We start from the raw sequence: 12,696 nt of genomic DNA, 5'->3' as shown, positions 1-12,696 counted from the left end.
CTCAACAGTTTTAGAGTTATTTTATCCTTTGCCTCCAGACCTTCTCAACACCTTATACATAATTGTACATAACAGCATATTGTTTGTTTGGAAAGAATAAAAATATGGGTTAAGCACTGGTTTTGTAAGACACAAAAGCTGAAGATGACAAATACCTGAATAAAGACCATCAATAACAAGGTGTTCTGTGTGCTTAGGACAAACATGGAGAGAGCAGTTGCAAGTAAGAGACATGAAAAGGGGAGAACTAATGTTATAGGTCTTCATAAGTGCATCTACCAAAATAACTAACCCACAAGAGTAGCTTAGCAGCCATCATTAAAACTGGGTCCTTTTACTTAAGCTTAGCGCATCCTATTTTATACTGTCGGGCTACATGGCATTTAGCACACATCACGCTTTAGGAAAAAGGCTCCTATCTTATGTAGTATCAAAGATGTGACAGATTAGGACAACGCATGGGTAACAGTTTATTTTTTTAAGCAAGACAGTTTTATGTTAATCTACCTTCCACTTTTACATAAATTTATTACGAACATTTTCCACAAAAATAGGTTCTCTATGCGCCATTCACATGTAAATGAAAAATAGAAAGTACTACCTACAATAATGCAGATTTAAAGCTATACAAGTGATGTTTATACAGATCTCCCACACTTTCAGGTGACCTTAAACATTTTCCGTGTTTACTGATCCATGGAATTCTATATTTTTATGGAAACAATCACAGCAGCAATCTCAGGATCCAGATAAATTGTTGCTTCCCACACACTGACTGACTGTGTGAAGCAAATGTGTTGGAAGGTATTCAAATGAGCTGGACAGCATCTCTCTGAAACTGATCACGGCCTCAAGGCAGAGCCTTAAACAACAACAAAAAAAGCTATTAAGGATCTGTGTATGTTAATACATAAGTAACTGTCTTTTCTCCGTTAGATTTTGCATAGTACAGCAATAGCAGATAGGCAAGGCATAACCTAACTGGACATCATTTCTGGTTCCATTAAGAGCAGATCTTTGCATCTCCATTTTAGATAGAACACAGACAGTAGAATTAAGATATCCAGATCAGAAAATATCAAATTCCTGTAGTATTTTAGAGAAGGATCTGGCAGAGGCAGAGCCATTTCTAAACTACACGCAGGACTGCACATGTATGTACTGCTTACATATGGCAAGAGCAATTTTAGAGCTGTCAATGTCTAAAATATCAGAGGTAACTCAGCAATATACTCGTCTAGCTGGCATTTCAAGACCTAGCTGTTCTAAGTGCTGACACGTATGTATATGCATGCAAATTTTGGAAACCTACATGTCTAAATGCTCTCAAGAACAGACTTCAAGCATTTGGCACTACTAATTTTTTTTTTTTTTGGGGGGGAGGTGGGGGTGGGATGCAAGAAAGAGACAAACATTAGGAGATTTAATGGTAATCAAAACAAGCACTTCTATAAAAACCTATTCATTCCCCTTAACTGTATCCATGACATCCTGTTTGTCTGTCTTGCCGGTTTAGATTGTAAGCTCTTTTGAGCAGGAACTCTTACTCTTTGTGACTCTGTGCAGTGCTGCATGAGTCTGGTAGTGCTATAGAAATAATTAATAGTAGTACCCGAGAGCAGCAGTAAATCCCAAAAGTCTTGGTGATCACGGACATGCATTCCTCTTCTGTATTTTTTGGTCCTACCCAAACACTGCCCCTTTGCCAAATGATGAAAACGAACAGCACAGCACCAACTCTCTATCCAAAAATACCCCCTTAAGCTCCCATTTCCACAAGATAAACATTCACCACAGCATAATATGCTTCCTATTTATAAAATGTATATTCTGCACTCTACCATTTTAGGCAGATTACAAATTGATATACAAATTTAGATACACAAAGAATAAAAAACAAGTCAAAATAACCAAAAAACACAAACCTCCCCAGCACAAACCACCCCTCAACCCAATATTTGATACAAGTGTAAATCATGGACAGGGCTTCTAAAATAAGGACCATAGTTTAGCAGTTGAAAGAAAAATTAACAGTTTATCTACAATCGAAAAGGTCCATGTTTAAATGTGTTAGTTAAATTTATAACCTACTTAACACTCAACTATAAAGAATTTAAAGCAAAAAGAGTCACCATAAGAATTTGCAAACCATAACAGGTAATCAAATTCAAATCATGGATACACATACCAACATTAACAGCTCAAAAATCTAAAATAAAACAAAAGTTTTAATAGGGACATCAATCCTTAAGAGTTACCTAATTATCTACATAAGGTATTTTTGCTATTTTACAGTGTAAACAATTTGAAATCTCTCTAATTATGTTGGAAGATTATTCCACAAATATGATCCAACACACAGGCACACATCCCAGCATGCCTTCAACCTTTCCTCTTGTACCATAAGGGAGAAAAATGAGAACACAGAAAACCATCTTCACCTCTTTTGATCACAAAATACTAAGTCAGTATAACACAAAAAAATCTTTATGGACACAGCCATAATATACCAACTACTTCAAATAAAAACGAGCCATTATTAAGTATGGTTGGAACCGCCATTTAAACACACATAACAGACTTTACATGGTAGAATGATACGGTGACCTGTTCCCGCAGCTAACCGCGGATGACTGCAGTAAAACTGCAAGAACAGGTAACATCTTTATCTGCTCACCGCCAGCACAGGGACAAACCTTTTCACCGGTCCACTGAGTGGTAAAAAGCTTTGACCCAATGGGGAACCCCACCCACCACACCACAAGATCCCCGATATCCCACCATTACAGGTCCAGCAGCTCCAGGCCCTCCCCTTGTGGGTCCGGCAGCTCCAACCTAGCCCCCACTTGCTTGTTGGTCCAACAGCTCCAGTCCACCCCCTCCCCTCCCCGAAGCTCATGGGTCCAATGTCTCCAGTCGGCTTCCCTCCCTCCCTGATGCTGGCACACACCTTGCAGAGCAAGCCGATCTCTACACAGGGTTGCTGGACGGTGCTCAGCAGCCTTCCCTCTACCGGGCTCCTCCTTATGACGCAACTTCCTTTTTTCACAAACTTATTCAAAACTTGTGTGGATGTGATCATACAGAGCCCGCAGGGGGAAGGGGGGGGGGGCAGAGACAGAGCCCACAGGAACAAGGTGGAAACAGGGACAAATTTTTTCCCCACGTCATTCTCCAATAGAGACTGTGCAAGTTGTCTCAGTTATACGTGTTTGAATGGCGGTCCCAAACATACTTAACAGCACGTTTTCATTTGAAGTCGTTTCTAAGCTGGATATTGCAGTTGAACCAGAAGTCAATGTAACTTTTCAGAACTGGGAAAATTGGTTGCTGAATCTAATTAATGCCAGTGGAGGCATGCACAGCCATGTACTGAACTAATTGTAAAACAGATATACTAATTTTGCAACCTAAATAAACTAGTGCAGTAATGCGGTTGCATTAGACAAGCGCATGCATCACAGCAAATGTGGTCTGTTGTCAAAAGTGACCTAGCCTGTTAGATGCTATCTGTAACACACTTCATCTTATGAGGAAAAGAGTCAAACATTCTCAATACAGACTCCTAGATCTCTAACTTTGACCTCTAATGGATTACTTTCTCTGCATTAATCAGAAATTTATTAAACTTCTGCAATTTTCTCTTAAATTTTCAAATAATTTCAGACCGATATGTGTGACCATCTCCAGAAAAAGGTAACCAACATCACCAGAAAATGATGTTTGGTTTAATTAGAATTTACTCTGCAATTTATTATTTTCACTTTCCTATTGATGTTGGAGTTCTTTGCTTTTTTGTTTAGTACTATGTAAACTGTTATGATATATCGAACAGCGGTCTATAAATACTAATAAACAAACATGCTTAATGCATTGTTACAGTCCAAACCCCATTCTTTTTGAAACAAATTAAAAAGCTACAGAAATTCAAACATGTAACTTTTGCAGACTGCTTTTGGACCCATGTGAAAAATAAAAAAAGTTGGTCATTCTCAACATTTTGGATCTGAGAACTTTAGTTGTCTTTTCCCAGAGACTGTCATATGTTTCATTGAAATCTGTTTTCTGAAAGCTACTAGCCAACATCCAGTTTCCTCAAAGTCATTTCATACTTTGTTCCCAGGGGAATATGAGACTGTAAACCTGCACACAACTGAGAATATGCTGGAATGCTATTCTGTGCATAAAACTTTTGCAAACCCAATATGCAGATGACCAGACATATGCATAAGTTCAGGTACCAATACAATTTCTATGCTCAGACCTGTGCACAGCTCAAGCTGCTGTTTGGGCAAAACTGTGTGACTGCAGAAACATGGAGAATCTCTCTTCACTTTTTTACTTCTATGCTCTTAGTGAAGCCAAAAATAAAAGTTGCTGGTCTTATGTGGCTGCAAAACGACAAGCTAACACTTAACATCCTGAGACTTGGCAATAAAGCCTTGGTGTTATTTTCAGTCATTCAGGCTTCTGTACACACTTCAGAGCATCTAGGTCAGGGGTGTCAAAGTCCCTCCTCGAGGGCCGCAATTCAGTTGGGTTTTCAGGATTTCTCCAATGAATATTGTTGAAATCTATTTGCATGCACTGCTTTCATTGTATGCTAATAGATCTCATGCATATTCATTGGGGAAATCCTGAAAACCCGACTGGATTACGGCCCTCGAAGAGGGACTTTGACACCCTTGATTTAGGTAGATAGGTCAATAGCCTCACTACTATTGATTTTAATATGCCGTGTACTGGTGTCACAAGGCTTGCTTCTGTGCAAAGCCCTTTTCTGTATCTGTGCACCCACAAAACTGTGCACTAAAGCCATGCTAGCCCTACGCACTTTATTGCTTAAAATCCATAGTTTACTCATATCAATATACTTTACAATCATGTTACAAGAATGCAAATACAGATGAAACAGTCTAAATAAAAAATATATATATGTTTACCTGCCGAGAGACTTGGGTTGAACAGAAAACACAAGAACTTCATTACTATGGGCCTGTAAAAATGGAGGAAACACCCAGAAACCTCATTATTGTAGTACAAAGTATTACCAACTTTTCATGCCAAGAAAGTACAAAAGATGAAAATATACTATTAATGTAAAAGAATAAATTGTTTTTCCTACTAAGGAAAAAACTATAGAGCAAATAGAGGTTTACAATCCTGTCAGTTTAATCTAAAAATAAGCAGTTAATCTTCAGTCATGCCACTTTCGAAAGAGTAACCAATTTTTAAATGTTACCATCTAATATTTGTATCTAGCAGAAAATGTACCGCTTTTTGATGGGCAAGTAAATTGTTGGCACATCCACCAAAAACGATCACTTCCCCTTCTTTGCTTACACAAGCTGTATGCCACAATCTGCAAAAGAACAAACACTTCAAGCAGTCAGCAAAAGCAGTACAGTTACTGGCCCATTGAAAGCACATGCCATTACCATAAGAACATGTAATTTTGACTATATGTTTATATATAATTGCATTCCAGTTTCAATAACTTAAGACATTCTAGAAGTAAAAAGCACTATGGAATATCTTACCTGATAATTTTCTTTGCTTTAGTCCTATCAGACTAGTCCAGACAAATGGATGTTGTGTCCGATCAGAATATGGAGACAAGAGAAAAAAATAGTTCCATGTACTTTGCCCTAAAGGGGATTATGTAGCCATAGAATGTCGAGCATTATTAATAGCTATGCAACAGTGCTCAAGTCCATAGAGTTGGTCAAATAGTTGAGGCAAGACACCATATTCAGCCAATATATCTACCAATTAGGCAAGCACAGACTACTGATATGCAGGACTTCTATCGAGATGCATGATACATAAAATGCATCATGTCAAGATCCATGAGAAGCAATAACATCCAAATAATAAACTAAAAAGAAGCAACAAAAGAAATCAATTACCTTAAGGAAGGATTTCTGTACTAGCCTGGTAGGAATAAAGGGAAGAAAATCAGACCATTTTTTCTTCCTTATTTTCCATGCCAGACAAATGGAGCCCAACCGAACCCAGGATCTTCAGTTTCTGCCAAAACCAAATCCATGACTGAAATTGGCCACTCTATTTCAGCAGAAACCAAAGTAAAAAATGAAACTGCCAGGCCCTACCTTCTTGTCACTGCACATAGCCTTCCGTGCCCTAGGCTTACATCAAACACCCTTGTAGTCTAGCAGAATAACCAGGGCAACCATCTTCACCACCAAACTGGCCAACAAGACTGCCACTGAAAGCCTCGGTGGTGGCAGAGATGGTTGGGTAAACATAACATAAAGCAGTTTACAAAAAATTACTAATGAAAATCATAATAAATGGGATGAAGAAAGTTAATTGGTCAAGTATTTAGAAAATAGATAGGTTTTCAATTGAGATCTAAAGTCTTTATAAGAGTGAGCTGCAAGCAACAAAACTCGGGAACTCCTTATCATGAAGGGCTGCCTGGGATGCCAAAGTGTGACTGAGAAATTTTATACTTTTACAACCCTGGATTGAAGGAGAATTAAACAAAGAATGGGTTCTTCTACTATATCTATATGAAGCCAAAAGAAAATCTGTTAACCAAGTAATGAGGGGCTGTGGCGTAAAGAACCTTGTAACAGAAGCAGCCCAACTTGAACAACACATGAGCCTCCACAGGCAGCCAGTACAACTCACAGTAAAAAGGCGTGATGTGATCATACTTCTTCAAGCCATAGATCATTCTGACCGCTGTATTCTGTACTAATACAAGTCTTGCTAGTTCTTTCTTAGTAATAGTCAGATAAATAATATTACAATACTCAAGAAGACTTGGGGTGTGGCTTGGCGCGCGCACAAGATGGAGGTGTGATCGTGACGCTCCTCTAACCCGGGCAACGGATCAAAACTTAAGTGCCAGATACAAGTATGGTAGCATGGCGAGCACATGGCAATCTAAAAGTGAAGCGGCTTTTGCAACAGGAGGGACAGCGAAGCGTCAAAAACAGGATCAGACGCCGCCGTCTAAGGTTCCTCTTTCGGGAGATGTAACGGAAGTACTGGACAAAAAGCACAGTTACTTACCGTAACAGGTGTTATCCAGGGACAGCAGGCAGATATTCTTAACACATGGGTGACGTCACCGACGGAGCCCTCGGTACGGACCTTTTTTTTTTTTGTTTGAAATAATTTTTTTTATTGAACAGAAAAGTACTGAACAGCCAAAGAAAATAGAACAATACAGTCATGGCAAGGAAATAATAAAATAACAGATCAGTCAGAGGAGCTCCTCCCCAAGGGTGGAGAGCCAAACCCCCCGGGGCCCCTCAGAGGACAAACCAAAGATCAACGCAGTCCATATAGGGAGGCAGCCCAGGATGCAAATAAGCTAGGCAGTACAGTACAATTCAACATTTTCAATAAACAAGTACATCCAAGAACCAAATAGGGATACCCCCCACATCCATCCAACACCCCCACCCCAGCATCCACACCCCATTCATACCGATGCACACTCACATTCACCATCCACCCTCCAAGCCCCCCCCCCCCCCCCCAGTCCAGTGGAAGTAAGTAGGGGCAAGGCTCGCATAGTCACAGTGAGCCAACCTCCAGTATGGTAGCATCCCAAAGAGATCGATACAGGCGTCGAGACGCCGACATCGGTTCCGGGCAGGCGCGAAGCTCCCAGCGAGCTACTTCGAGTAAGGAGCGCTTCCATCCTAACACCTCAGGCGCACCGGCATCCATCCAAAGACGGAGCACCCCGCGCTTGGCCACCAGCAGTGCAGTATATAAGAAGCGCCAATGTTCCAGGCTCAGGCCCTGATCTATGACCTCTCCCTCGCACCCCAGTAGAAGAAGTAAATAGGACCATTGAAAGGGCAGTTGCACAACCCGAGCCAAAAATCCTAACACCCCAGTCCAGTAAGTTCCCAGCTGCGGGCAGTCAAGTAGCATATGCACAAGGGTACCACGCATACGCTTGCATTTAACACAGATATCAGATTCCCAGAGGCCCGCCCTCCTGCCCCTCACCCTGGTGAAATAAGTGCGGTGTAGTATTTTAAATTGTATTTCCTGTAGCGCGACATTACGGGCTCCTCTGGGAATGTTAGAAAAGCAGGCCACCAGCATCTCAACCCCGACCGGCTCCCCCAACTCCTCAGCCCATTGAGAAGCTAAGCCAAGGAGCTGAGGGTCCGGTCGTTCCGCCCGAGCCATCCTATACCAAGTAGAGAGAGAATTCGAAGAGGCAGGGAGAGAAAGAAAGATGTGGTCAACCTTCAGGAAACGGTATCCAGCTGGGGCACTCCTCCGAGATGCCTCGTAAAAGTGACGCAGCTGTAAATAAGCAAAGAAAGGCATATCAGGGAGAGACCAGTGACGGCGGAGGTCAGGAAGGGGGGGGAAAGTCCCATCCGCAGATGCCGTTAAGCTAGCATGCCCCAAGCAGAGACCAGTGCCAAAGCTGGCTTCCAAGCCGCGCGCTCTGCCCACACCCGGCGGGAACGCGGGGTTACCCCGAACAAATTGAAAGGCCCAATGGTCTCGCGCTCCCCCACCTATCCGACGCCGCCACCAGAGCAGCGCACGCCGCAACGGATCCAACCATAGAGAATTACAGCCTGCCCGGGGGCGCCTCCACCTAGGCACATCAAGACAGGCCAATGCACTATGCGGGGCTACCCAGGAATCAAACATGCCTGTGGGAGCAAATCGGTAGCCGAGCGTGTGAAGCTCGTGTACCCAGCGCAACAGAGCCGCCACATTATATAACCGTAGATCCGGAAGTGCCAAGCCGCCCCGCTCTCTACCCTGCGTGAGTCTCCAGAACCCAATGCGGGCCCTCCGGTTCCGCCAAATAAATGAACCAATAAAAGACCTATAGGCCCGCTCCTCAGTCCCCCTCAGCCATAAAGGTATCATCTGCAAAGGATACAGAATCTTGGGCAACATAACCATTTTAACGAGGGCGATACGTCCAAAGAGTGACAGAGGGAGGTCTCCCCAACGATGACAAGTATCCCGGAGCTGAGCGAGGCGATTTGTAATGTTACTGCGATAAACCGTGGCCCAGTCCGCGCCGAGGAAGATCCCAAGGTATTTCAGCTCCCCCATAGCCCATCGAAAAGGGAAATTAGGCAAGGCCCGCGATGCACAAGGCGAAGTGACAGGGAGTGCCTCCGACTTACCGAAATTAATACACAGTCCCGAGAAGGACCCAAAGGAGTCAATAAAGGAAGTTATACAGGGGATGGAGACCCGGGCATTGCCTACAAAGAGCATCATATCATCCGCAAACATGGTGATCTTGCAGATCTCTGCACCCACCCTGATACCCTCCACTCCCGGGGAGTCTCGAATCTTAGCCGCCAGCGGTTCAAGCGAAAGTATAAATAAAAGCGGCGACAAGGGACATCCCTGTCGGGTCCCTCTTCGCAAAGGAAAGGAAATCGTGCGCTGACGATTAATGAGCAGTTGAGCGGTAGGGGCCGTGTATAATCGGACCACCCAATCACGAAACGGGCCGATGATACCAAAACGCTGCAAGACCCAGAAAAGGTAAGGCCAGACAACCTTATCAAAAGCCTTTTCGGCGTCCAAACTGGCCAGTAAATCATCCCCCGGGCGTCCCCTGCCCTCCCTCAGAGCCACCAGTGCCTTGAGAATGTTAGCCGACGAAAAACGTCCAGGCACAAAGCCCACCTGGTCAGGATGCACCAGCGAAGGGACAACCTGAGCCAGTCGCTTAGCCAAAATAGCCGTAAGAAGTTTCATGTCCTGATTAAGCAAGGATATGGGTCTATAAGAGCCCACCAAGGTGGGATCCTTGCCCGGTTTAGGAAGCACCACGACGTGAGCATGGTTCTGCTCCGGGAGAATTCTATCCGAAGTCTGCATATCCTCAAACATAGCGCATAAGGCAGGGCCCACATGATGTTGTAATATCTTATAAAACTCAGGTCCCATGCCATCCGGTCCCGCAGCCTTAGCGAGTTTCAAACGGCCTATCGCCATAGTAATCTCCTGACAAGTGATAGGGGCGTTGAGTATACCACTGTGCGCCTCAGAAACGCACGGGAGAGTCAAGTCCCGGAAGAAAAGATCACGAGCCTCAGTGTCGTACGCACCCGCGCTGTACAGGTTACTATAAAAGCGCACAAATTGGGACTGAATAGCCGCCTCCGTCCGGTGCGACACATTAGAGGAGTCCCGAATATGAGATATGCGCGCCGTACGGCGAAATGGCCGAACCAGGTTGGCCAGAAGCTTCCCCGCCCGATTACCCCATCGATAAAGTTTAAACTTGTAAACATCAATATGGGTTAAGGCCCGCGCAGAGAGAATTGCATCAATCTGTTTACGCAAGCGAAAGTACGACTGTCGAGCTTCCTCTGAGCTATGCCGCAGGTGATAAAGCCGACATTCCCTCATTTGTTTTGCTAACGAGGTTAGTTCAGCCTCCCGCAACTTTCTCTTACGAATAGAGTAGGCTATAATACATCCCCGCAAATAGGCCTTCGCCGCTTCCCAGAACATGGTATCCGAGACATCAGTCCCCTCATTCGTCTGCTTATACTTAGACCATTCCTCTATAAGGTAGGTATGAAATTCTGCGTCAAGATACAGGGAGGGATTAAAACGCCAAATGCGATCCCCATTGGATCCGCTCCCCCACTTGAGGGACAAGGATACAGCAGCATGATCACTGAAAGGAACATCCAAAATATGGGTACGCACTGTCCGGCCAATTGAACGAGAGGGGAGTAAAAAATAATCCAGACGGGAGTGGCAGTGATGAACCCCCGAAAAAAAAGTAAAATCCACCTCCCCAGGATGGTAGACCCTCCACACATCCTGGAGGTCCAGTTCCCTCATCAGGAAATTCACCCCCCTACTCTCATTGTCCGCCGCCACTGGTCTCGGGGGCTTACAATCAATAGAAGGGTCACTAGTAATATTGAAATCCCCACCCAGCAGGAGCTCGTAATTCGGTAACGCTATCAAGTGGGCCAAGAGAGTAGAGAAGAAGGAAGGAGTGTAAACATTTGGAGCGTAGACATTACAAAGCACCACATGTCTATCAGACAAAGTCCCCGCCCAAATAACAAACCGGCCCTGAGGATCCTGGAGAACTCTATGGGTGACAGCAATAACCGCCTTGTGAATGAGAATAGCCACCCCCCTCTGCCTAGAAGAAAAAGAGGATGCAACCACTTCCCCTACCCAGTCACGCTTTAGCTTTTGATGTTCACAGGCCGTGAGGTGAGTCTCCTGTAGAAAAGCCACCGAGACTTTTTCCTTCTTTAGGAACGACATAACCTTGGTGCGCTTCACAGGCGAGTTGATGCCTGCCACATTTAGCGTGAGGCACACCAAGTCAGCCATAGCCATGTGAAGTGCCCATCACTAATGTCCAGTCCCAATAAAGCAGTGTACAGTCCCTGAGAGTCTCCCAGCCGGACCCCCAAGAACGGGCAGTATAGCTCCCAACCCTCCACTGAACCAGAGAACCTCCCCCCCACAGCCGAACCCCCCCACCCCACCCCAGATCACACCCAAAACCACCCCAAACAAACATACCCCAGCACAACAGACATACAAGCCCCCACTCATGCATCCCCCCACTCCTCCCTCCCGACCCCAACCAACAACCCCTCCATCCCCTCCCCCCCCACAGTAAAAACATAGTATGGAAAGCCCCCCCCAATCCTCTCACGCAAAGACCCAAAAGATCTCAGAAAGAGAGCCACCCCACCCCCAGCATCAGACCCCCCCGAGACAAACATGCCCAGGGCCGCAAGCTCAACAGTTGGCCAAAGGGAGGAGAAGAAACAGGATATACAAACACGGGGCATAGGCTAAAATGCCAAGCCCCAAAAGTCCCCCAAATTCCAGGTCCCTGCAAACACAAAGGGAACATCATCTCGGTCCATAAACCCATGAGGGAAAGTTCTGGTCAGGGGTCAAAACGAAAGGGGCATCAAGCATAACAGGTTAGGTCTCCCCGAATCATCCCCCAAGGAGGGCCAAGAACAGCAGCCCAGGAAACAAAAAGGCAGTCCGGACCCCACCTGGAAGCACAGGCGGCCCCAGCTACAGCCAACAGGAGAGCCAGTGAAATAGCGAAAAGGCCAGGTTGGCCCTAGAGCCCGTAAAGCCCTCCCCCACACCGGTGCAGAGGGCAAAAGCGCAAGACAGTCCAACCCCCTGTCCAGGTGTAAAGTCTCCAGGGGGGTCCCAATCTGAAGAGAAGCGCAGTGAGAACCATGCAGATCTTCTTAGGGCGCCGGAGGCACAGGCGCCAGAGAACTTATATAGGCCTGTAACGCCGCAACGTCCTCGCAGGTCTTCGGTCCCCCGGCCTCAAAGACCCGGACCCGGGCAGGGTATTGCACCATGAAGCGGATGCCTCTGTTTCGCAGCTCGGTGCAGTAAGGTGCCAGGGCGCGCCGGCGAGCCGCCACTTCGACTGAATAATCATTGAAGAGCAGGATCTTTGTGCCCGCATGCTCCAGCGCGCCCTTTTTTCTATACAGGGCCATAACCTGGGCCTTATCAGCGAAGTTGAGGTACCTGGCAATAACGGGTCGGGGCCGGCCCGCGCCCTCCCGTCGCGGACCCAGGCGATGCACCCTCTCCACCACGGTGCGCGACCCTTCCGGGGCAAAGCCCACCGCTTCAGGAAGCCACAGCTCCACCAGCTCCCGCAACTCAGCGTCACGAATGGAC

The 12,696-nt window shown here is 45.6% G+C and overlaps 1 protein-coding gene across 2 annotated transcripts in view; it reads right to left on the bottom strand.

Annotated features, from left to right (window-relative positions):
• Positions 1-450: 450 nt before the first annotated feature.
• KLHDC2 (kelch domain containing 2) overlaps positions 451-12,696 on the bottom strand; it is a 106,803-nt gene continuing 94,557 nt past the window's right edge. For both annotated transcript variants that reach the window (XM_033951927.1, XM_033951928.1), the window contains exons 11-13: positions 5,275-5,362; positions 4,944-4,996; positions 451-862 (exon numbers count right to left, since the gene is read on the bottom strand). In XM_033951927.1, coding sequence (XP_033807818.1) covers positions 739-862; positions 4,944-4,996; positions 5,275-5,362 — 265 coding nt within the window. In that variant the 3' untranslated portion in view covers positions 451-738. The remainder of the gene's footprint in view (positions 863-4,943; positions 4,997-5,274; positions 5,363-12,696) is intronic.

The sequence above is a fragment of the Geotrypetes seraphini genome, chromosome 7 (genome assembly GCF_902459505.1).
Source record: "Geotrypetes seraphini chromosome 7, aGeoSer1.1, whole genome shotgun sequence".
In the NCBI taxonomy this organism is placed as follows: Eukaryota; Metazoa; Chordata; class Amphibia; order Gymnophiona; family Dermophiidae; genus Geotrypetes; species Geotrypetes seraphini.
Note: the sequence above shows the minus strand (reverse complement) of the source record. Positions and strands in the feature narration are given on the sequence as shown.